This window comes from Aspergillus fijiensis (assembly GCF_003184825.1).
Source record: "Aspergillus fijiensis CBS 313.89 unplaced genomic scaffold BO72scaffold_108, whole genome shotgun sequence".
In the NCBI taxonomy this organism is placed as follows: domain Eukaryota; kingdom Fungi; phylum Ascomycota; class Eurotiomycetes; order Eurotiales; family Aspergillaceae; genus Aspergillus; species Aspergillus fijiensis.
Window position 1 is genome coordinate 21,969 of NW_024469084.1, and position 24,066 is coordinate 46,034.

Consider the following 24,066-nt stretch of genomic DNA (forward strand, 5'->3'; position numbering starts at 1 on the left):
GGCTGGCTAGGCGAGGCAAGGTGGGTGGTTGTGCAAGGGGGAGATTGGATTGATGAATAATGCAATCACGTGCTCTGGCGATAAGGCGGCGCGGACCTTATCTAATCGCGCATCATTCCTCGGTTTGGCTTCCCCTTCCTTCGACTCTCAACACTCCACACTCTCTCCCCGACAGCTTAGCTCCTGTTTCGGTAATTCCATCTTAAATCCATGAGAGTTTAAGCCTGCATTGATTTACATCCTCTAACTCTGGTACAGTAGCAATCCCTGGTCATTTGTTACCCTCAGCTGTCCAGAGGCTCTTCGACGATCTCTTGCTAAACCACTCTCGGTCCTTTCCTCGGATGACCATAGTCCGCCTCCACCTGAGGAGTCACATTCGCAGCCACGCCTTTGTGTCTGGCTTGCTGCTTCAAACCTGTCATTCTCCCTTTTGAGTCCTAGACTTTCTAAAGAAGTTGAAGCACGACACGCAGCATGACAGGATCCAATGGACAAACCGTCTCGACCATCGACAAGCGAGACTTCGACTCTCACCGTCCTCTGTTGGATGGGTTCGATGCCGGCGGTGACGTGGAGGAGCACGGAGCTATCCGGTCACGACCAGTATCAAGACTCGCCGCGGCCAACGACGAGGACGGGCTGCTGAACGATGTGGTCGAAGAGATCCTCGAACGCGATCGCAAGAAGATGGCCAGGGAAGTCGTCCGTATTGGCAGCTTCGTCTGGGGAGTGATTACCTGGTAAGGTCTAATCGTTGTGTAACGCGACCGTCTGCGGAGCTCTGGCTAATAAGCTATCAATCACTATCAGTCTGGGAGCTGGAAGCATCACGGCTTTTTCTCTCTATGGTCCCCTTCTGCTGACCCGCCTTCATTACACCCAGCTTCGGGTCAACGCGGTCTCGATCGCCGCGGAGGTCTCGATGTACCTCCCTGTTCCCCTGTTTGGGTACCTCTGCGACCGATACTCTCCGTCTCCTCTGGCTTTGCTCTCCGGAATCGTGTTCGGGGCCGGCTACCTGCTGGCTGCCTTTGCCTACCGGAGCGGACCGCCGCCCGATGCCGGTGGCCAAGGCTGGCCCTTCTGGGTGATGATTGTGGCTTTCATCGCCATTGGCACCGCCACCAGCTGCATGTATCTGGCTGCCGTGACGACATGCGCGAAGAATTTCGGCCGCGGCAAGCACAAGGGGATCATGCTGGCCGTTCCGATTGCCGGGTTTGGGCTTAGTGGCATGTGGCAGAGTCAAGTGGGAACATACTTGCTCTATGAACGCAACGAGGATGGCAGCCGTGGCGATGTCGATGTGTACAGGTATTTTGTCTTCCTCGCTCTCCTGTTGCTTTGCATCGGCGTCGTCGGTACGTTCGCCCTGAAGATCGTAGAGGAAGATGAGGAGAAATTCATCGATGACGCGGTGGAGGAACTCGAGAGGAGCGGGCTCCTCGAAGAAAGTGAGTTCTTCCGATCAAGAGATGAGGTCCGATCGGCGTACGGGACATTCTCACAGGCAGACGATGTGGGCGACTCGGACGAGGAACGCACACTTGTACGGTCGGAAGAGGAGCTGGAAGCAGCAAGACTGGACAAGCAGAGGGAAGAGGAGGAACGCAGGAAGAAGAATTGGCTTTTGAACTACGAGACCAAGGTTTTTCTTGCAGACCGGTCCATGTGGTGGCTTGCAGTGGGCTTCTTCTTGGTTACTGGACCTGGCGAGGCCTACATCAACAACGTATGCACTTTCCTTGCCGCACGAAACAAACCTAATCTGGCATGCAATACATACTCACGTCTTTCCAGCTGGGCACAATTGTACAAACCCTAACCCCCATCTCCACCCTCCCCAATGCCCCGTCCCCCGCGGGCCTCCCCTCCACGCACGTCACCACCGTCGCCTTGACCTCGACGATCGCCCGACTGCTCACCGGCTCACTCTCCGACTTCTTCGCCCCGCACGCCCGTCACCTGTTGCCCGGAGGCAACCCGGACATCAATCGGCCGGCGTCCCCAATGGACCCCCGCAACCGAGTCACCTTCACCCGCCTTGCGTTCCTTCTCCCCTCCGCGTTCCTCCTCTCTCTGGGCTACCTCCTCCTCGCCTCCCCACTGCCCCTCGACTATCCGGCCCTCACCCACATTACGACCGCCCTGGTCGGCCTCGGCTACGGTAGCGCCTTCTCCCTCGTGCCCATCATCATCTCCGTGGTCTGGGGCGTGGAGAACTTCGGCACGAACTGGGGCATCGTCGCGATGGTCCCCGCCGCCGGCGCCGCGGCCTGGGGCCTGATCTACTCGCGCGGCTACCAGGACGCCACGGACGGCGGGAGCGGCACGGCGGACGGTCAGTGTCACGGCTGGTCGTGCTACGGGCTCTGGGCGGTGGGATGCACCGTGAGCGTCTGGGTGGCCATCGGAGCCTGGTTGGTGGCCTGGCGGCATTGGCGGAGACGGGGGGTTGTAGTTTGACTTTGAGGGACGGAATATTGCCGTCTACCTTACCATCTGGCTTGCGTTTTGTTTGGTTCTGGAAAGCGCTGATCTTTGTGGTATATTGACCTCTTTGGTATATTTGGTATATAGATCGGGATTTTCTCTTTGTTTGACTTTTGTGTTGTCATATTTGGAACTCTTGTGTCCAGCCACATGCATACTGAGCATACATAGCCTTGTGTCAATTCTGGGGTTGTTGGTTTCTTGCCCAAGGATCTGAATTAATTTGTCACTCTAGGTCATGAGTTATGGCATCTATTCGCTTTTGGTTTGTAACAATTCATTTGAAGAACCATTCATTGTCCATGTAAACACCACGCCAACTAGACAGGGAGATCTGACAATAATACTAAGGTTACCCTGGTCTAAAGGGTACACCACCCCACAAAGGGAAACCACTCAACTAGGCACCTCCTCTACCGAGCCCTACCGAGCCCTACCTGGCTAGTTGGACACCGTCTCAAACATCCGTAGACGAAGGCTCCATCCCCATAAACACCTTGTACAACCGCCGACTCGCCGCGGGCCCAATGCGCGAATCCGTAAGGGCGCCGTTCTTATTCGCGGATTTCTGCAAACCATCCGGGAACATTAGCCTCAACCTCGGTCTCCGACTCACACTCCCACGGACAGCCCCATACATCACACCATGGAAGCAGAGGGCTGAAAAAACATACCTTGACATCCTCCAACAGCCCGGGCCCCTCGCGACGCATCCCGCGCACCAGATCCAGCACGCTCGGGTACCGCTCGGCGATGCCGTAGGCCATACTGGCGGTGATGCGGTTGACCTCCTGCAGCATCTTGACGAAGGTGTCGGAGCGGTTCTCGCCGGGTTTCACCTGGCCCACGTCCATGCAGAAGGCCGAGTCGTTGACGGCCATGCGCTCGCGCCGGTAGGGGACTGTCGAGATGTGCTCGGTGAAGTTCTTGATCCACTCGGCCGAGTCGGCGGGCGCGGCCGTGTGGTGGATCAGGCAGGCGTGGGTGACTTGGAGGTCGAGGAGGGCGTCTTCGATCGTGTCGTCGTCGAAGGGCGGGGTGGTTTCGGGTTTGTTGGTGGGTTGTTGGGGTTTCTTGCGGGTGCGGCGGGTGGTTGCTGTGGTGGTGGTGGTGGTGGTCGGGTCGGTGGATGATGCTGCTGCTGTTGCTGCTGCAGCCTCGTCGTACTGGCGACGGACTTCGGCTACGTAGGCTTTGTTGCGGGAGTTTTTGTTCTTGCGCAGCCAGATGGTCAGGCCTTCAATCAGGTAGATCGGGGTGCGGTTGGGGTAGGCGGATTTCAGCGTCTGGATGTGTTGCTCTAGGGTTGTTGTATCGGTTTCTGGCGAAGCAGACGACGACGACGACGACAAGACCATGTCGACGAACTCCTGCGCCGGCACCAGACAGAGCACATGCTCGTCCTCGTCGCGAACGTGCGGCGCACAGGGTTCCCAGTACCCGAGGGCTTCGTTGTAGGTCGCTTTGACCTTGCGGCGCCATCTCACAACGTTGGGGATCGCACTGGCGAAGAACGACAGCTCCACCCCGAGATGCTTCATGAACTCCGTCGTCTGGTTCCCGACGCTCGTCCCTTCGAACGTCGAGGCGAGGTCGATCAGCATCTCCGGCGTCGACTCCTTCTTCGTTACTTTCAGCTTGTTGACCTCCGCGATGTCGGCGGCAAGCTGTTTCTCCCGGGCTTTCTCGTCCTTGAGTCTCTGCTTGCGCTCCTTCTCCCGCTGTCGCTCCTGTTCGCGTTGCGCCTTGGCCGCCTCCCGTTTCCGGGCTTTGGCGTCCTTCTCTGCGCTGGTGGTGGTGGTGGTGGTGGTGCGGGTGGCGGTGGTGGTTTTGCGCTGGGATTTGCCCCGGGCGGTAGCGGCTGGATCATCCATCTTGTCGTCATCTTCAATGATGTCCTCCGCGGCTCGATCTTTCTTGCGCCGGCGGCTTGCTGTCGTTGTGGTGGACGTACTTCCCGTAGCACCGCCGCCTTGTGGTCGCTCAAGGTTGGCGAGTAGAGCCGCCGTACGACTGGAGAATGCGCCGGTCATCGGTGGAGGTCTCGGACGTTCGAGAAGTTCGTTGATGTCGGGGAATTGAATCTGGTCGCTGAAGTCCTCGATGTTCTCTCGGTGGTTGTGTGACCCAGCCGTGGGCAATCGCTCGTGATCATCGTGATCATCGACGTCGATCGCAATAGCATCTGTGGTACGGGGAGGAGGTCTCTGTGCAGCGAGAGTAGTGGGTTCTGGGGCAGATGACGTGAAGATAATCGGATCTGATTCTCCATTCCAGACTGGGAGTTTCGGAAGGGTGGGGCTGGGGACGGGGCCGGGACCGGGACCTGGACCTGGACCTGGACCTGGGCCTTCGGATGATAAGATCACATCTTCGTCGGAGAATAGGAACAGATTGTTCCTAGGCTTGGGGAGGGATGGCTGCCGGAATCGCGGAGGCGGAGGAGGAGGAAGTGCTTCATGGCTCAGACGTCGACGCTTGGCTGGGTTGTCAAGGTCGAGATCGTCCTCCCATGTGAAAGCGGAGAGGTCGACGTCGTCGGCGAAGGATGCGGCGCCGGGCGGAGTGGAGTGAGCGCGTCTTGCAGAGGAAAGTTCGTGTCGGTCTACTGGAGGAAGAGGGGGAGGAGGCGTCGAGGAGAGAAGACTGATGACCTCTGGCATTGTGTCGCGTTCTGAGATAGAGTGGGCGAGAAACAGCCAACGACGATTGCGGAGGATAAGAGATTCAAGGCCGGCAGCACGTGTCGCGACGTCACGTCCGCTGCGCGCAGTCACGTGAATCTATATCTATCAACAGTACGGAGTATATGGGAAAAAGCATCCGCCATGTAATCAATGAGCAAACAAATTCTAATATACTGTACATTGCAAAAAGGGTATTAGATTAGCAAAGCAAAGTCAAAGTCAAATCAACCTGAGAAGCACGGTAACCAATACGGCAAAGACAACGCCCAGGATAGCCAGAAACACCAGGATCTGGAACCCACGGAATGGCGGCCTTTCCTTGCGGAGCATGTCGTTGATCTCTTGCTCCAATTTCTCGCCCATCGCAGTGAGCGAGAATTCGCTCTCAACCCGTTTCTTTGCCACAGCAGACATGCGATCCAACTCCGCCGGGTCCATCTCGTAGAGCACCTTATCCATGACCGCCGTCCACTCGGCGTCGTTCTTTGCATCGCGAAGCCAGCCGGTCTCGCCCTCGACAATCGTCTCGCGGGGGCCACCAGTATTCGACGCGAGGACAGGAATCCCCGCGCGCATGGCCTCGACCGGCACGATACCGAAATGCTCGTTGACGGGCGTGTAGAGGAGCAGCTTGGACTGCAGCAGGAGGGTATCGCGGAAGGCCGTGGGCACTGAGAGCAAGAAGAGCACGTCGATCGAGTCCGGGACGGATAGCGCCGAGACGACCGTCTTCGCCGTGGCAGTCTGCAATCCCAGACTCGTCGCCAGCTGATCCAACTCCTTATGGTACTGCACATTCTCCTGAACGCGGTTATCGTAACCACCTACATCAAATCCCATCCCACATTAGCCCATCGCCCCTCGCAGAGTAACAGTAAGACTCAAAAAAAAAAGGAAACCCAGAACTCACCAGCAATAACCAACCTGGTCCCCAGCCTCTTCTCCGCGCCCAGCCCATGATACGCCCGGATCGCGAGCGCCATATCCTTCTTCCTCTCGAACCGATTAACACTCAGCAAGATCTTCTTCCCACCCCACAACCTTTCCTCTCCTAGCACCTTCTCCCCAACCTTCTCCCCGTTGACCGTGGTGTCCACACAAGGATAAACAACACTCAACTCACCGAGCGTCTCCGCCCCGAAGACCCCCGTAATCACCCCCCTCGTGAACCGCGAATTGGCCACAACTTTATCCGCCGCACCCATCGCCCACCCCTCGAACCAATCGAACGGCGCCCGGTACAGCGTCTTCACCGCCCGCAACAATCCGCCACTCTCATCCCTCCAGGCGAGCAACTGATCCGGAAAATGGCAGTAGAAGAGAATGCGTTGCTTGCTGCTGCTGCTGCTGCTGCTGCTTCCGCTCCCCCTCCTCCTCCTGCTCCTCGTCGCACCCCAAGTCTTCAGGATCGGAACGCAGGCGGGGACTTGATCTACGATGAAGACCTCCTCCTCCTCGACTTCCTGCGTGTCGGGATTGTCGTCTAGAGCCTCCCCCAGTAGCGACAGGGTCAAATGCACCTGGCGCGCAATGGCCATGAGGACGTGGAACCGGCCGCCGAGGTGCGCGGGAAAAATCGTGTTGCCGCGGACGCGCACGTCGAGGGTCCCGTCGCGGGCCTCCTCGAAGCAGTGCGACTTGTCGCGGTGGGAGGTGTAAACCGTGACGCGGTGGCCGCGGTTCTGGAGGGCCAGGGCCACGTCGAGGATCAGACGTTCGGCGCCGCCTATGCCGAGGTCCGGGTGGATGATGGTGATTTTAGGGAGGCGGGGGCTTGGGGAAGACATTGTGGAATCGTGGTGAGCCCTACAGGAAGGAAAATTACCAGTAGGGAGGATTTTGGCTGGCTAAGAAGGAACGGAGAAGAGAACGGCCATTTCATGCGCAATGGGAAGGGAGAATCTTTGTATAGCTTTGGTGTTAGGGGAAGAAGAGTACACGCGGCCACTATCGGGCCAGTTGATAAGCTGATTAGCTTGTGTCATGTGATGATAACAGTTGCCGGTGATATCACAGATGAAATCAGTGAGTATTTCGCTGCATGGCCATTTCAGCCATGCATGCACTTACACCTTGCAGGCTATTGTGGATCGAGAAGGTGAAGTCAGAACCGCAAGATCTATAATTTCTAGCTCATTTCGCTATGAACAGCTATGCTAGACAACTAAACCAACATGCTCACTCGATGCATGTGTAAGGTGTAATGACAGGGTAGTCGAGAAATGTACAATAACAGGCCATACAGGTCAAGGTCATAAGGTGAAATTCATAAAACACAAGGTGAATGAAAAGGAAGAAAGTCGCGCAAAAACAACACAAAGGTAGTGAGGTGTGGAATACACAGAGAGGAAGCGAAAAGAGTATCGACCATGTCCAAAATCAGAGGGAGTCGACGTGGAATTCATCATGGTACAGTAGAAGGCTAAATTCGTATCTGGCAGGGGTGCAAGGATAAGGATAAGCAAGCAAACAGAGAACCTCCCACAAAAATGAGTACTTTATTCAGAAGCAATTGAGCGTGCTCTTCTTTTTCTTCTTGTTGAGGGCATTCATGCGCTCTTCAAGCTGCGCTCTGGCGGCTTCCGCCTCCCGCCGAGCGTTTCTCTCCTCCTCAACAGCTTGAAGAGAAAGACGCTGTGAGGTGCGCTCCTTACGCAAAGTCGTGAGCTCCTCCTCCAGTTGCCAGGCCTTCTTCTTCCAACTGTCGCAATCGGTCTTGACCTTGTTACTCTGGGCTTCTAGATCGCCAAGAGCTTCTTCCAACGTGGCCGTAAGTTGTTTTTCGGCGTTCAAGTGCTTCTCAATGGTACGAATGCGCGCCTCTTGGTCTTCAACAATTTGCGTGCTGACCAACTCTTTGCTGGTATGCCGCGAGCTTGGTGGAGAGATACTGCCAGTTCCGTTGGTTGCGGCTGCGATGTTGGGAAGTGGTGGCAGAGGAATTGCTGGAGGTGGAGAAGGAAGGGAGGCTGCCGAGGAGCTCTTGCGAAGGTTAGATGTGATCGAGCTGCTGCGATCGTGAGAGCTATCGTGATTCTTGAGTTGGAGCTCAAGTTGCTCAATCCGCAAACGGTAAGTTTCAATCTCCGTCTCGTAAGTAGCAATCTTGACCTTGGCATCCTCCAGAGCTTGGTCGCGCTCTTGTTGGATCACGGAAAGGCGGTTGTTGTGTTGATCGAAGCTGTTTGTGATCTGCTCCTCGAGCTCCTCAACAAGACGGACACTCCGCTCCTTTTCTTCTTGAACTTCTGCAAGAAGCGCCTCCTTTTTCTTCACCTGTTCTTCCTTCTGCAGAAGAGTATCCTCCAAAGTGGCTACCAGCAGAGCAAGCTCATTTACCTTGGCGTCTTTAGCCGCGTTAGTTCGAGTAAGCTCGTCGAGACGACCAGCTTCGCTGCTCTTGTCGTCTAATTGCTTGCGCAAATCATCATTCGAATCCATAAGCTCCGCGTATTTGTCAGAAAAGTGCTGCTTTTGCATCAAAACATCCTGAATCTGCTCCGCGAGGTTGTCAGCCGTAACATCGGAGTTCAACAATCGCGAAACCGATTGCATCAAGGTCGTCAATTCGTCGCGTGATGCCATGATCTCAGATCTCAGTTTTTCCATGGCTTGCTCATGGTCGCCGTTCATATCCGTGAAACGTGTCTCATACTCGGCCTGCATGGCGGCTCTTGCGCGAGACTCCAACTCCTCCTTCTCTCGTCTGTGAGTCTCGTGCAGAGACTCAAGATCCTTCTTGTAAGTCTCAGAGAGTGATCTGTGGGTCTCAATCTCTTTCTCCAATTCAGCCATGCGGGACTGATGCATCTCTGCCTCATTGCCATCGTTATCCTTAGCGGTCTGGAGGTCTGTCAACTGCTGCTGGGCTTCGCCATATGATTTCTCTAGCGACGCAATCTTCTCAAGGTTGATGGTAGCTGTAGATTGGTGTTCCTCGATAACCCGTTTTAGCTTACTGACAGTTTCTTCTTGTTGCGCTCTTTCGCTTTCCAGCTCTCTTGCAGCAGCCTCTTTGGAAGCGGATGCTTCACCTGCAGCAGCTTGCTCGGTACGCATTGCGTCCAAAGAAGCCAGAGCAGTATCAAGTTCTGCTAAAGTTGCACTAAGCTGCTCTTCCGATGACTGCAGAGATTGAACAGCATTTTGATGTTTGTTCTTCCACTCGAAGAGTTCGCCGTTCAAGGAATTGATCTTCCGATCTTGTTCCTCGGCACCGGCATCGTAAGCCTTAGCGGCTTCTTCTTGAGTTTTGAGGAGACCCTTGAGCTCTTCAATTTCAGACAGCAGCAACTTCTCCCTAGCCTCGTGCGCTTCTCTCATTTCAGTGATAATATTCTCTTGTTGAACCACCTGATCACGCAGCTGAGACACGAGACCCATGTCCACCTGAGATGCACCGCCCTGTAAGCTAGATCTCTCTCGAGTGAGTCCGGAGATGATCGTGGACTTCATTTCCATCTCCTTCTTGACACTTTGATTTTCAGCTTCGAGCGCCTGGATACGCTCCATGCGATTATACAGTTCGTGCATAGCAGAATCGAGGTGCACCTCAAAGTTTTGCATGGTATCAGGACGAGACTCGAATTCCTCAGATGCAATGTTACGTAGCGCGGCCAGAGATCTCTGTGCACGATCAACACTGCCAATCAGGCTCTGGCTTGTCTTACGTCTGATCACAGGGGACTTGAAGCCCGGTGTTGTTGGCGGCGATGACGACTTGGGTTTCTGCAGTTCGGCCTTGAGAGTGTCAATGAGGCTGAGTGTTTGTTCATGTTCAGCCTGCAGCTGTGCATACTTCTGCGTCATGATGCTAACACCTTCTTGGTGCTCAGAGAGCAGACGACGCATCTGCTCAACCTCCTGAGCTCTGGCTTCATCGACCTCAGAGATACGAGCACTGTTTGGGACCTCCTGCTCAGTCAATTGCTCGTTTGTATTAGACGGTTCGTGCGAAGCAGCAGGCTCCCCGGCCAAGGATAACTCCGATGAGAGTGATTGCGAGAAGGAACGTTGTGTTCCAACTTTCGACTCGGGGATCTTCGCATCGTCTAAAAAAGATACCGGACGTGAAGACGCAGTGGGTGATAGAAGGTTCCGTAGGTCCGATCCGGGATGGCGTGCTTCATCTGCAGCATCCTGTTGAAGCTCAGCAAGGGCCTTCATGGCAGCCTCGTACTTAGACTCGAGTAATTCATAGTCATTAAGAGTGGTCTCGTGCTGCAAGCGCAAGTCGAAAAGCTCTTGTGTTACCGTTTCAAGTTTGTCGGCAACAACCTTCGACTGAGTAGGGCTGGGAGACCGGCTTTGCGCATCCGCAGCTTCAGGTTGAAGGTGGTTTGTTGCATTTTCTAAGGTCTTCAAGTCGCGCTCGTCTTCTTCAGCGACCGACTGCGTATCGACTTGAGTCTCGTCCGCAAGTGTAGGCACCGATTCGCTCAGTTCTTCATCGGATTCCGGAATAGCGGTCTCGGCAGCTTCAGTCAATACATCAAGCGAAGTTGCGCGCAAGCGAGGGTTGTAGGCGCCCTTGGTAGGAATACTGGAAACGTGCTCAAACTCATCACTGAGCTCGTCCTCCTTCTGAGTGCCGTTTTGTTGAACATGATCGAGCTCATAAAGAAGATTATCTAGCTTCCCTAAGCTTCTCTGGCGCTCGACAACGTGCTCGAGTCGCTCCAGCTCTCTCTGCATCAGCTCCATGTCTTGATCCGCCTCAGCCAAGCGCTCCTCCAGGGTGGAAATGTATTCCTCACAGTTGGCTTCACTTTCACGAGCACGGCTGAGCTCTTTGCGCAACTCTGACACCATGGCCTCCTGCTTCTCTTCGCCAGACGATTGTCCATCGAGCTTCGATTCCAGTTCGTGCAGATACGCTTCCGTGCTACCCTCACGATCTAAAAGTTTCTGAATGCGGGACTGTAATTGTGAGTTAACAGTCTCGACATATGCACATTTAGTCTCGCGTTCAAGGAGAGTGCTTTCCGTCGTGGAGAGAGAAGACCGGGTGTTCGACAAAGAGGTTTCAAGGCTTTGTATAGTTTTCTCGTATTCGAGAACAACCTGCTCAATAGACTCTGCGAATGATTGAGACCTCTTGAGTCTCTCCACTGAGCTTTTGCCGACAACACCAGCAATGTCGTTTGGATCTGTTTCAGCGCCCCTTTCAGAATCCCGGGCCAGCTCTGAGATAAGCTTGGCATGGCGTTGGCTGAGCGCATTGTAGCTCTCTTGAACATCCAGCAGATGGTTTTGAAGTTCAATTTCTCTCTCATTCTGGCGCTCCGTTCGTTCAGCTGGGGCGACGCTTCGCCGGTCCGCCTCTTCTGCATTACGTAACTGTTGACGCAAAAATGCCACCTCCGCCTTCAGTCGCTCAATAACCGCATGCTTGTCAGAATCATCGTTGACCTGTTGGATGCGCGGTTTGCTCTGAATTGCTCTAGCTCGCTGCGCGTACTGGACGGTGTTGAGCGTTTCACTCAGGTGGAATTCTGGGGGAGTCACGCAGGCAATCATGTATGTATAAGCATTTCCACCGAGCGAGTCCTGGAGCAGCCGGGTAAGTTTTGAATCGCGGTAAGAAACGTGTGAGCCCGCTTGGCGAGACGAAAGCTGAGAGATAACTTTGCCGAGTGCAGCAAGCCCGGCATTGATCGAGATACCTTCCCTAGCCCGTTCACCCGATGCTCCGGTGTTCTTCAACCTCTCACTTCCTGCCAGATCAACAAAGTGAAGCTTGCTATCAACTGTGATGGTGTGATCCGATCCAGGTGTCATATCTACCGGCATGGACATTCGTTTGTCTTTAGGTGACACGATTCCGTTCGAAGATTTCCGCTGAACCAGATTCAAGCTGAATACGGCGTGCGAACGCGAGGATTTTGCATTGATGGCAGTCGAGTCAGTCTGTCGAATCGAGGATCCGAAGCTCAAGGCGCCCATCAAATCTTCCACCGAATTGATATTCACCTGGTGTAAACCAGTGAGGATAATCCGGCCTTTGGTATCCTCACGGATAGTGACCGCGCTGCGATCACTGAAGGGCGTATTGTCAGGGAGGAGCAAATCTCTCAATTGCTCATTATAGATCTGAGCAAGTCAGTCAGTGGGGGCGATTCAACTACTGATAGGATGACTGAGGCTCTTACTTCCACGTAAGAGGCCTTAAGCTGCCAATTTTTCTCGACGCTCGCTTTTCCAAAACTAGAAGTGGATCCGACCGAGTAACGAGCTGGGGTGCGAAGACCGGATGAACTGTGACGGTTATGCTTGGGCGGGCCGTCTAGTTTCTCAAAAAGAAGTTGCGCGGCACGAGGAATGATTCCTGAACATGTCAGTATTCACCGCACCGTACATTGCCAAAGCATGTGATACTCACCCATAGATTTCGGGTCGTGTTGTTCAGTAGGTCCCGAGGTTCCCATGGTGTAAGACTTTCCCGCGCCCGACTGTCCGTATGCCAGGATGGAGACATTGTAACCCTGCAAGAAAGAAGTCACACTGTCGCTTAGATATTCCCAGATCCCGTCCTGATCAACCGCCTCGGAGAACACGCGATCGAAAACGAAGAGCTTGCGGCCCTGAGGAACATCTACTGCAAGACTAGTCGGGTTGATGACATGAACCATGGGCCGCTGGAAGCGTTGTGGAACCAGTTCATAGTTGGGGTCGTCTGGTTTTAAAGCAGGTCGGACACGGACGGCTATATTCGCGTCAGCATGCAGAACACGAGCGCGGAAACGCATCCTGGAGTTCGCTGCTTGGATGCGATCATTCCGATATGCCACAGCGATCGCAGCTCGGCCAACAGACCCATAGGCTGCATAAGGGAGGGCAGATGAACGCACCAACTTTGACAGCCGTTTTTCCATCTTCATCCGAAGCTCGACTTCCTCCACCATGTTTACTGCTAGTACTGAGGCGACTGTTGCTTCTTTGAGTACGCATGATGGTGCCAAATGCTCGTTGGGGCGCACTTGACGGCGATCCTGGCGGCGTGCCCGTCATGGCCTTTATAAGAGGATGTTAATGTGGTCGGTCGGGCAGACAAATCGAGGGTGTGTGATAAAGTGTTACTAGTCGGTCATGGAACGGACAGAAGCGTCATCGGCGGTGATTCGCTGGTTGTTGAGGTCTGGGAGGGGGGTAATTAATTATTATTTCGGAGAGGAATCGCGTGTTGGCGGCCGGCGACAATCTGCGACATTAACAAGTCCTCTCTTTGCAAGACTGCTGCAACAACAAATACCTATTTCACGGGATATACACAGTCAGAAAATCTCAATCGGCGGTAGGAGGGAAAAATGAGACAGCCAATTCCAACCGGGGGGGGGGCTGCAGTAGGAATAAAGGAAGTGAGGGAACAAACAAATGCAAAGGAATGATTGCGGTCACTATTTCCAGCCCGAGCGCATATAGTGTGGCTGTTCCGAAAGAAGCAGACTGCTTTTGCGGGAGGGTGGAGGGAGGGGGTGTGGAAGAGCAGGAGGGGAGGAGGAGAAGAAGAAGAAGGAGGTCAGACAAGGAGTGACAGGTTTGAAGCTGCAGTGAAGAAGAAAAGGAAGAAGAAGAAGGCAAACTCCTAGGGTGCCAAAGGACACCCAGGAAGGAAAAGATGTAGCAACACTCGGAGCGGAAACACTCCTGAATGACCGGTAAAGTTAATTGGTGGCATCAAGGTTGAAGCGAATTGGGGCTGGGGAGGACGGAGAGACTGGAGACTGGGAGTGTGAGGGAGGGGAGGGGGGGGGGGTTGGACCGAGTAAGAAAGTGGAGTGCGTGAAGGGTAAAGAGTCAGGAATCGTCACTAAATTCAAAAAGGAGGTTAGTAGTACACTACTGGGTATACTAACTCAGAGGGTTCATTTTCATGAACCGTGAACCATGATTGATGTTGAAACAGTCTAGAAAAGAGACAAAGGTAAAAATAGAGAGAAGAGAGCAGAGGAAGCCAGAGAAGAATGAGAAAACAGATCGAAAACTCGATGACTGATGAAATTCTGACCTCTTTCTCCTTTGGAATGTTGGATACCCGTCAAGTTGTTATTGTTGTTGTTGCTGTCGTTGCTGTTGTAACCTGCTGAATGAACGATGATGATGATGATGATAATGATGGTGATGGCATTAATGCACTCGGACCTTTTTTTTTCGTCAGGTACGGTCGCTCAACACTCCATGAGTACTAGCTCTAAAGTTACGAGGCCAGGGGGAGACAAACCCACACCAGTCGAGGTCCAGAACGTTGGGAAACCCGGGACTATCTTCATTTTTGCAGGTGTCTATCGGTCTATCGCTTCGGTCTATCAATCTATCATACCAACGTTGATGATGTCGACAGTGCAGTACAGTACAAAGCACATCTCATATACTCTTTTTTTTTTCCGGGATAGTTCAGACCAGTCCAGAGACTCTTCCCAATCCATCCATTACAATCAATACTTTACATGTGCCGGATTGCCGGCAACCGCAGTTCCACGGTTCGCGGCGGATGGAAATCCATCCAGGCACCCGACAGCCCGGTCTTAACAGATGGATAACTGTGAGTTGCGATGGAGCCTTCAATGTGTCCGACCCAATCGTTCTTGTTCCGGTCTTGCTTGATGTTTCAGGTTTTAGAATGCGATGAAAGTACGACGACCATCGCTGCCTTCCACGTACACCCCCCAATTTTCGACGCACGCAGAGACAGACCGACACAGATCACTGACTTTCTCTTTCTGCGCCCAAGCAGAACCATAATTCCTCGACGCAAGGAAAAGGATGGACGGGAAGACACCTTAGAAGCCAGTTCAGCTGCCAGTGTAAACAACCTTATCCAATCTCGCTATCGACAACTTGCATGCTCCTGTCACACCATGTCAGTCCAGTGTCAAACTTCGACTCTAAGAATAAACTACTGGAGTCCACTGGGTGCTGAAACACGCTGGCCCTGCGAACTCAGGAACCACACGGCAACCGGGTACTGACAGCAGATTTGTTTTGTTTCTTACGCGCAACCCACGGCCAGCCACTAATCAAGCAGAAATGAAGAGCGACGGCCGACTAGAGGCTCCTGTGCCTATCTAGGCCGAATTAAAATTGCACGGGCATGGCCGCCCAGCACGCACATACACTCTAATCATGTAAAGGAAGACGCTTGACGTCGACTGGCGCATCTGAAGGCCGCTGCTCTACGATTGCGGGTCAGTCTCTCCATTACATATGGTGCCATGATGAAGCACAACGAGGGACAATCCATGCCTGATTGGAGCAAAGCTGTCAACCGGCAAGTGGGACAGTAAGTTAGCCGCGGCTATGAGGCTAGGCAGTCAATGAAGTCCATGAACAGGCCCAGTGGATTGCGGCATCGTCGGCGTCATCTTAGCAAAATGAACTTACAAGCCTTGAAAGTCTCTCTTAATTACCTTTTGAGTCCTTCGTCCTAGATGGGACACAGCGGTCAAACTTGACTGCAGCCACGCGGAATGCCAGTCGTCTATTAGCTGAGAATTGATTGCGACGGCTCAATGAGAGCAATCCACATTGATTGACCAGGGCATGGCCCACCAAGTCGAAACCCCGACTCAATTCGAGAAACAGTCGAACGTGGAAAGGCGAACTGGAGCATGGATCATGGGGGTTGCATTAGTTCCTCCCCACTTATGTATCGACTAAGTAGTAATCTATTCTGTTCTCTCTGCGATCGATGACTGGCTAGATAACCCCTGGTTGCATGACCAAATATCCTCTGCTCTTAGAGACCCAACTCAGTCGCAATATTGAAACAATTATTAGGGGACTGTTAGGGATTCATAAGCAGGATTAAATTAACTAGATAAGTTACTTGGGCAGAGAAAGGAGGTAATTAATGTGTGAAATGTCACGTGTATGGTACTAGGTAGCTGGATAGCTGGGACTCTCCTGTTCAAATGCACACTTCCCCAACAACAAGAACAAACTACCCGTACGAGTCGAGATAGAATCAAGGAACCAAGGGACTGAGAAGACGAAAAGGCGACCGACCCTTGATCCAAAATTAGGACCACTTCGATCCAACCGTTGACCGTTAAGCCCCCCAAGCCCTGCCAGGTTATCAGCACGGGCACCCTTTCAGATATTGCGATCTTGAAGGGGGGAGGCAAATACTGAGGAGTGACCCCAGCCTCAGCCCAACCAAGGCGAACCAAGCCTTCGCAAGATCCGCTTTGCATTTCTCCTCCCGTAGCCGTGGCCCAGACATATCTCGAAATTGCTTATTTTTGATAGAAAATCACCGACAAATGCATGTTCTTTGGCACATTTCCATTCGCAGCGATTAGTGACAGCCCTCGGCTATCTACCTTAGTGCTGTCCAAATCTCGCTTGAGTTTGACTTGCCCCCCCCCTGAACCTTCTCCGCGAACCTCCTCTTTATCTGCCCAAGCCGGCCGATCTTCGACCAGTCCGGCAATGGCCCAGAACACCACTATGGGAAAAGATTGTCTCCGGATCTGGAGAGGGGGGGAAGCATATCCACACGTGTCAGTGAGATGGGTATGTTCCATGGGTTCCTGCCAGCCTGGGCTCCAGACCGGGGTGGCGCTTGCGTTTCAGCAACAGTGCCAACTCCACCTCTATCTAGTAGCCGATCCATTGACAATGCCGACGAACGCTCACATACCACCAACATGAACTACAACAAAGTCACAGGCTGGCAACCGATCCATACGCCTGTGCGACAGGTGTATGGATGTCGCACGGGCCGATCGGTTACAGCACTCCATTCAAACGCAAATATCCCCATCATCCGAGATCTAGACCCTCACCTCTCCAACAGTTCAACTACACATATCGAACTTAGCCTCCTCTCGACCGATCCAACCTGCAAGGATGAATCTCGACCTATAGATCCCATCCACCCCCAAAAAAGTGTTATACTCCCTTCCCGCGAATCCGCAGCCTCCCTGCGCATATCAACCATCCACCGCGGACGGGACGACCGGCAGCAAGGGCGGGCCCAATCTTCCTTTCACCCAGGTCTCTAAACATAAACTCCATGCAAGGATGCATAACATATGAACCTCCTCAGAATCTACGAGTGAGAACCTTGCGGGGAGCAGCCAGAGGCAAAGATACAACACCCTCTCGCCCAATCCTGCACCTTGCGACGACTATTGACCGTTGGACTGATCGCGCAAAAAGTCTAGGAAGTGAAGTATGCAGCCACATCGTCAGATCAAATCTGCCTGTCATTCATGACAAAAAGAAAATCCTCCTGCGATCGTCGTCGGGGCGTTCGCTGAGCCTGGACCTGGACCTGACCTGACGTCTTCCGATCCAGCAGTGGATGATCTCCCATCTTATCTATTGTCGTCATATGTGGCGTTTTGCCCTTGTATGCAAGGGGGCGATGTGATACATTGCTATCCGTCTTATGGGGTGGGTCACCCGCTTGTTCGTTCTATGAACCGTAGAAACGACATGTCGAAGTGGAGGTGTACATTCTTTCGCGAATGTAGATGATCTACTCGAAAGAGACTGCAGTCTGTCGTGGTGGGATTACTGGAGCCTGGGAAGGAATGGTATAGTAAGTAAACTTGGAAAGTGTGGAAGGCGGCCGGAAGAGGAAGCTCGTCATATGGGCCCGGGCCTACATCCTCGTCGACCTGACCCAAACATACACTTCTTCTCAAGTCTGAGTACCTAAATGTTGATTTGCCTACACCCAAGCTCAAGACTCAAGAGATCATACCGCATCTGAAATGAGAACAAAGTTTGCCTCCAGTCCAGATCCGTCCTGCATTCGTCTCATGCACGAGTGATCGTTCGAACTTGGCTCTGCCTCTACAATCCTCCTCGACATCGGACCCTTCTGGTTTGTTGGCAGCCTCGATGATGCTTTTTATCAAAGTATTTGATGGTTCTCAAGTAGTTAAACTCCGAATTAGAGGATAGGGCAAGCTGATCTTGAACTTCTCCCCAGAGATAGCAGGATAGGAGCCCAACCTCATACCTCATCCAAATGCACCTCCAGTCAGATCACACATCCACAGCAATACCCTCAGCAACTGCCTGACAGTCTCCTTGTTTATCAGCATCAATCCGCAGGAATGCCTTATCGACCTCCCTGTCCCAGTCACTCAGAGCCACAATCGTCCACTCCAGCGCACCAACCAGATACAAAGCAACGCATTGCCCAACCCAGAGACCCTGAATCCCCCAGCCATGGAAGGCCAACCAGATCCCCAATGGTAGCGCACCACCATAATAGCTGACCAGATTGACCAACACGCCCACATGCTGTCGCCCCATGCCCCGAAGACTGCCCCCACAGCTCCCATTCAGACCATCTGCGATCTGAAACAGCGCCACCCACGGCAGGACGTCGGCCGTAAGCGCCACCACCCGTGCATCGGAGCTGGCTATCTTGGCGAAGTCGTGACGAGTGCCTATCAGCACCACCAGCACCATCCCTCCCAGCACCATGCTCAGACAAGCGGCTGCGTTGGCTGCCCGGGACGCTCCCGCGGCATCTCGCGAGCCCAACAGATTCCCGATTCGCGCAGAGGCGGCGACACCGACCCCGAAGGGGATGGTGTTGAGGATCTGGTCCGCGGTCATGATGACACTTTGCGCGGCCAGGGGGATAGTCCCGAGTCGACCAGCGGCCAGGGCCACAATCTCGAAAGCCCACCACTCCGTGCCCACCTGCACGACTCCCAGGAGGGCCAAGCGCGCAAACGTCCCCAGGTTGCGGAGGGCCAAGCGCGACCAGCCGCCCCAGCATTCGGCCCCCGCAACGTACCGGGTATACAGGACCAGAAGCCCGAAAGACACCCAGTACGAGACGCCCGTGGCGATTGGGGCGCCCAACAGCCCCAGACGAAGCGTGGAAGAGCAGAAAAGGTTGAGGCAGAGATTGCACGGAACCGTGATCAACAGGACATAGGTTCCCGGACGCATCAAGCCTACTCACACAGGTTAACCTCCATATCCCTTTGTACGTAACAATAAGAGTTCCACACAACCTTGCGCCTGAAGATACTTCTTCATCAACTCAAAATAGATATACCCCAGCCCCCCGGGAATCAAGCAAGTCAAGAACCGGGCACTATCCCTCGACAGCTGGGGCTGCTGCCCCAGCAGGAGAAAGACGGGCTCCGCGCAAGCCCACAGCCCCGCAACCGGGAGGTAGAACAGGCCGAGCACGAGGAATCCGCGCTGCAACAGGACCCCCAGATCGTGTTTGTTCGCGCTCGCGGTGAACGTCGACGACGCCAGCGTATCCAGCGCCGTCGTGCCCCCGAGCGCGATCATCCACCCGGTGACCGCGGCGAACATGAACGAGAAAGCCGCCGTGGCGAGATCCTCGGGCGACGTGCGTCCCACGATCAGGATCGAGGTCGCCTGCAGGCTGTTCTGGAGAGCGTAGGCAAGGATCACGGGGATGGAGTCTCTCGCCAGTTGGAAGACCTCGCCGAGGAAGGTCGGGAGGACATACCGTCCGTCCTGCTTGTGGGAGGGGCATGCGGTGGGAGGGTTCGGGAGCAGAACAGACGTCTCGTCGGGCTGCGGACAAGCTTCACGGAAGCGGTGTTCGTGCCTGCCGGATGATGCTTTGGAAGCGCTGCACATGCTCGATTGTTGACGCTTCGTCGAAGGAGAATAATGTTGGTGCTTTCCAGACATCGCATACAGTGGTGGTGCCGCCAGTATATAAGACCCTTCTAGAGATCTCGGAAGGACTGACTAGATGGATGGCCTACACGAGCCGTGTAACCTCGTTAACCTTATTTTCTTGATATCAAAGCGTAGATCTCAGTCACTGCCAGGTATAACCCAAGTGATACGTTGCTCAAGGCAGGCAGCGACGAGGTCGGCCGTCCATCTCATCCTCAAGGTCGCCTGAGAAGCCAGAAGCAAGGGATGTACGTGATGCAGCAATAACCCCTCCAACTGGACCTGTTCCCAGAGCCTTGCCCATATCGGCCAGACGAGCTAAATTGTCGAGAGCAAAATAGAAGGCACAGGCATGGCAGATCCCCAATATGTCTGTTACTTGACGCGGGCATGTAGACGAAACGAGGACGCAAACTAAAACTCCCGAGGATCGAGAGCTAGGTAGTATCTCAAAGAGATGATAGCTTAAAATCCGGAAATGAAGGACCGAGAGATCGAGAGATCGAGATGGAAGCCGATAGGCAGTAGCTCCACTAACCTTACCCTCACATGCTCTCTCCTGTCCCGTGTTGTCACTGTCCTAGAGTCACGAAATTGCGTGGCTGCAGCGGGACTTAGGACCAATTTCAAAAACTGTCCTGCTGGCTGGGATACGCTATAATTTCAGATAGTAAGGGGGTTGTCAGGAACAGCTTGCACTTTCGGTAAACAACCTAGCAAGACAAGTGATCGACACTGAGAATGACTTTGAGCGGAAGATTATCTTGCATATAGTCGAAAAAATACTAGCATACTGGTCTATCGATTTGAAAGAAAATCAACTGGTAAGTGGCTATGTAAGAACAACAACAATCAGCTCAAATGATATGCATGACTTCGCCGGATGGTATCTACTGCAAACAGCTCGCTTGGAATCGACCAACCCTGAGCTCAAAGGAAAAGGAAGAATGACGCCATTTGCACCTTATCAAAGAAAACATAAACCCAAAAATCAGGACCCCAGCTGATTCTGTCCCAAATGCGCTTCAGTCTATTGGTCGTGTCCATGCATGATGAAAGAGAACGCCTGCAGGAATGGAGACACATAACGATAAAATGTCACTGAAGGAAGAAGAGAGGTGGAAGTACCAGTGACGGGAAGGAGACGAGAAGAAAAAGGTAGAAAGTAGCATAGCGGACTACTTTTTGCCGAACAACTTCACCCGATAAATACATGTGTTATCGGCCCCCCAATTGTTCTTCGCACGTATAACGACCTTGTCCACGCGGATCTCTGGGTCATCAATCACAGCATCAAGGATGAAACGTTGCGCATGCTGGTCCGAGTTGATGTCATAAGTCCATCTTCCAACACGATAGAAAGCTGGTCCGAGCCGCTCATCATACTGGCCCCAGTAGGCTTCTTCCGATTCGCCGGGATAGGCCAGCTTGAGTGCATGCATTACGGGCTCATGCAAGACGAAACGCTCATCATTGAACAAGTCGTCCTGCCCGGCAGGATTATTGGGGCGAGGCGTCAGTTTGGCTTGGGCCTTGAGGTATTCACCCCACGACTGTTCAGGATAAACCAAGGTGTCGTTCTTAACACGGCGGAACCGGACCCAGAGCTCCATATCTCGGGGAGCAAGTCCAGGGTTCAGCGCCGCTGCTTTGGGAACGTGCTCGACAACGATTTCTTCAGGGACGATCCGGTAGCCAAGAAGAACACCAACTTGTGTCATCCCGTCGCGCAGGACGCTGCACCAGCAGTCTCCAATATCTTCCCATGCTGTCGCGACGGACAACGGGGGTTGCGGGCGGCGAAAATTCTCTTCCAGGAAGAAACTGTAAACTTTTCTCCTGAAACCGATCTGCTGCGTCACAGTTGGACTCGTTTTGTGCGGGTCAATTATAATCCCAAGTGGTACAGCTAGAAAATTAGTTTTCGGAATGTACGTGCCAAGAAGTGTCCCAGTGGATACACCTTTTGTCGGCTGTGCTCGAATGTCGGCTTTGACTGTTTTGATGTCCCTCGATAGAGTTGATACTTGTGAACCTAGTTTGGACATCTGTGCGCTGAGACTGCTGATCGCATCTAGGCCTGTTCCGTTCAATGGTCCATAGTACCGAGGTTGACCGAATGGAATCATTCCGCCCAGGTAGTTAGAACTAGTCAGGACCATTATCGCCATTGCCAACAGCGCAATGATTCGACCAACAGCGGATAGTTTTTCACGCGTAGAATGTCCGATATCAGGCCATTCATTGAAAAGCGATGGCCGGATGAGCGCTGGCTGCTCCCTAGCAGATGCCCCGTCCGTGTGAAAGTGAGGAATGTCAGTTTTGGCAGGGGCTGACGGTTGGGTGACAGGGGAGTCCTCTCTAAGGAACTCTGGTTGTGGTTCCCATTCGGGCTCCGGTGTAGTTTCCAACGCACCTTCCTCAAACACTGGCGAGAGAGAAGGCGACTTCGCGGGCGTTGGTACCTTTGGTGGGAGCGACGACTTTTTAGGCGTTGGTGCCTTCTGGGGTAGCGGCGACGTTCTGAGCGACAGGGCCTTCGATGGTGCTCTCTGAGGAGAGGAATGTCGAAGAGGCGAAGGTGACTTTTCAGGTGAAGGTGACTTTGAAAGTGAGAGAGACCTCCAAGGCGATGACGATCTATCCAGTGATGGTGATTTCGGAGGTGAAGCCGACTTTGACGGTGACGGAGACCTCTCCGGAGAAGGCGCCTTCTGGGCTACCACCGATTTCAGCGGGTGAAGGGGCTTCACAGGAGGTGATTTTAATGGTGATGATTTGTACTGAGAAAGTCTTGAGTCCGGTTCCTCCTCTTCATGAATAGTCGACACATCTTTGACGAATGCCATTCCAGAGACCCGGCGAGGAGGGGCAGTTATATTCTTGCCATCGGACAATGTCCGCCGCAAGTCGTCATCATGAATATCTCGCTCGATCGAGTATGATATCACGGACTCATTGTCAAGTCCAGACGAGCTGCTCAATGGCGGCTCGTCATGCGCTGGAACTCCCGAGCGCAACAAAGGCGACGGGTATAGCTTATCAGCAGGTACATGGGGATATCGAGATTCTGGGACAGGGTCCAGTGCGGGGCTTGAGGTTGTCGATATAGTATGCGGAATCGGAGGGGTAGGAGTTGCAGTAGATTGATCATTTGGGTGGTAGCCATTGATAGGACTGGGGGATCTTGTCGCATCGCGGAGTGATTCGAGTAGCTGCGTTTGGTCAGGAGTTGGCTCGCGGCGTGTTCTTCGTATTGGTGACACATTAGCCGACGAGGATCTTCGTCGGCGACTACGATCCGCAGTCGACGCACTTTCCTTTTGCTCCCGGTCTTTCGCATCCTCGATACCCTTCTCAATCTGGCCGGCCATTTCAACCAAATCCATGTGAGGGTTGAGGACCAGCTGCCGAGGAAGGAGCGGCGTTTCAGCCGAGCCATATGCAAATGATTGTCTAGTAGGAAGGTTGGGCAAGGCTTGTGTTCGACTGTCCGACATCAATTGGTGTTGAAAATATGAAAGAGCGCCCTCAGCGCGAGGGGTTGACCCGTTCTGCCTGACGGTACCGCGTCTGGGAGGCATCTTGATGTATCTCGAAAGACGGTATCGAAATGTCTGTGTTCTTAATATTCAGAATTAGCTTCCTTCCTGGAAGTGCACTGGGGTTGGGTTAAATCCGTGTGGGAGATTAGGTCCGAAGAAGTGAGAGCGTCGCTCTACTCACCCCGTAGATTCCGTGTTGAATGCAACTCTCCGCAACCTCGGAAGAAATGTTGACGAATGCGCAGGCAGCCTCGACGAGAACCGGAAAGAGGAAAGACAAGAAGTAGTTTCAAAGCACAGATAGGAATCTTTGCCGAGGGAAAGTTTGAGTCATAAGTCTGCACAAGGTGAACGATGCGAGTTGGGCTTGAGAAGATGCGGCGAGGGCGACTTAATGAAGCCCGAGAAATGGTTCGGAGGAAGGTGGGTGAGAACAAAGTGACAAAAGAGTCCTTTGTTCGGAGACAACCTATGTTGAATATAATTGAAGTAAATTTTGAGTTGCCATGCGACACAAAGAAAGCGATTAGTAGGCTTGTCCTGGACAGCCTCAAGGAGATCGTTCTGTCCTCATCCGAGAAGAAGGGCCAGAGACGGCGGAGGCAGTAGGACGCGCCGGGTTCACAGCTTAAACGTCTGTTGCTGAGGGGTTGGCGGCACCTATATCTGGGGTATGGAATGATTTGCGCATGAAAAAG

At 53.3% G+C, this 24,066-nt stretch overlaps 6 protein-coding genes across 6 annotated transcripts; 1 reads left to right on the forward strand and 5 right to left on the reverse strand.

Annotated features, from left to right (window-relative positions):
- Positions 1-160: 160 nt before the first annotated feature.
- Positions 161-2,744, forward strand: BO72DRAFT_442425 (MFS general substrate transporter). Its single transcript, XM_040943508.1, has 3 exons — positions 161-743; positions 814-1,735; positions 1,804-2,744. Exons 1-3 carry the CDS (start codon positions 478-480, stop codon positions 2,467-2,469), a joined length of 1,854 nt encoding a protein of 617 aa, XP_040795259.1. The 5' UTR covers positions 161-477; the 3' UTR covers positions 2,470-2,744.
- Positions 2,745-2,800: 56 nt separating this feature from the next.
- On the reverse strand, positions 2,801-5,194 carry BO72DRAFT_453859 (uncharacterized protein). Its single transcript, XM_040946081.1, has 2 exons — positions 3,171-5,194; positions 2,801-3,064 (listed from the first exon to the last, which is right to left on the reverse strand). Exons 1-2 carry the CDS (start codon positions 5,157-5,159, stop codon positions 2,954-2,956), a joined length of 2,100 nt encoding a protein of 699 aa, XP_040795260.1. The 5' UTR covers positions 5,160-5,194; the 3' UTR covers positions 2,801-2,953.
- Positions 5,195-5,308: 114 nt separating this feature from the next.
- Positions 5,309-7,094, reverse strand: BO72DRAFT_417542 (GDP-Man:Man(1)GlcNAc(2)-PP-dolichol alpha-1,3-mannosyltransferase). The gene is made up of 2 exons (XM_040942609.1): positions 6,094-7,094; positions 5,309-6,007 (listed from the first exon to the last, which is right to left on the reverse strand). The coding sequence occupies exons 1-2, from the start codon at positions 6,968-6,970 to the stop codon at positions 5,403-5,405; spliced, it is 1,482 nt and encodes a 493-aa protein (XP_040795261.1). The 5' UTR covers positions 6,971-7,094; the 3' UTR covers positions 5,309-5,402.
- A 591-nt stretch (positions 7,095-7,685) lies between these two features.
- On the reverse strand, positions 7,686-13,193 carry BO72DRAFT_502098 (kinesin family protein; the record flags this gene model as incomplete). The annotated part of the gene is made up of 4 exons (XM_040949029.1): positions 7,686-12,275; positions 12,335-12,510; positions 12,565-12,888; positions 13,034-13,193. The coding sequence occupies 4 exons, from the start codon at positions 13,191-13,193 to the stop codon at positions 7,686-7,688; spliced, it is 5,250 nt and encodes a 1,749-aa protein (XP_040795262.1).
- Positions 13,194-18,182: 4,989 nt separating this feature from the next.
- On the reverse strand, positions 18,183-20,127 carry BO72DRAFT_473407 (MATE family efflux transporter; the record flags this gene model as incomplete). Its single annotated transcript, XM_040947203.1, has 3 exons — positions 18,183-19,111; positions 19,172-19,723; positions 20,076-20,127. The coding sequence occupies 3 exons, from the start codon at positions 20,125-20,127 to the stop codon at positions 18,183-18,185; spliced, it is 1,533 nt and encodes a 510-aa protein (XP_040795263.1).
- Positions 20,128-20,915: 788 nt separating this feature from the next.
- Positions 20,916-23,615, reverse strand: BO72DRAFT_20580 (uncharacterized protein). The gene is made up of 2 exons (XM_040939618.1): positions 23,550-23,615; positions 20,916-23,447 (listed from the first exon to the last, which is right to left on the reverse strand). The coding sequence occupies exon 2, from the start codon at positions 23,405-23,407 to the stop codon at positions 21,002-21,004; it is 2,406 nt and encodes an 801-aa protein (XP_040795264.1). The 5' UTR covers positions 23,408-23,447; positions 23,550-23,615; the 3' UTR covers positions 20,916-21,001.
- Positions 23,616-24,066: the final 451 nt, after the last annotated feature.

What these genes read in the sequence shown, in the direction of transcription:
- BO72DRAFT_442425 (XM_040943508.1), top strand. Translation starts at nt 478, where the DNA reads ATGACAGGATCCAATGGACAAACCGTCTCGACCATCGACAAGCGAGAC. An exon ending in GTCTGGGGAGTGATTACCTG is followed by an intron (nt 744 to 813) that starts GTAAGGTCTAAT and finishes AATCACTATCAG; the next exon opens with TCTGGGAGCTGGAAGCATCA. An exon ending in GCGAGGCCTACATCAACAAC is followed by an intron (nt 1,736 to 1,803) that starts GTATGCACTTTC and finishes ACGTCTTTCCAG; the next exon opens with CTGGGCACAATTGTACAAAC.
- BO72DRAFT_453859 (XM_040946081.1), bottom strand. Translation starts at nt 5,159, where the DNA reads ATGCCAGAGGTCATCAGTCTTCTCTCCTCGACGCCTCCTCCCCCTCTT. An exon ending in GGCTGTTGGAGGATGTCAAG is followed by an intron (nt 3,065 to 3,170) that starts GTATGTTTTTTC and finishes GATGGTTTGCAG; the next exon opens with AAATCCGCGAATAAGAACGG.
- BO72DRAFT_417542 (XM_040942609.1), bottom strand. Translation starts at nt 6,970, where the DNA reads ATGTCTTCCCCAAGCCCCCGCCTCCCTAAAATCACCATCATCCACCCG. An exon ending in GACCAGGTTGGTTATTGCTG is followed by an intron (nt 6,008 to 6,093) that starts GTGAGTTCTGGG and finishes GATTTGATGTAG; the next exon opens with GTGGTTACGATAACCGCGTT.
- BO72DRAFT_20580 (XM_040939618.1), bottom strand. Translation starts at nt 23,407, where the DNA reads ATGCCTCCCAGACGCGGTACCGTCAGGCAGAACGGGTCAACCCCTCGC.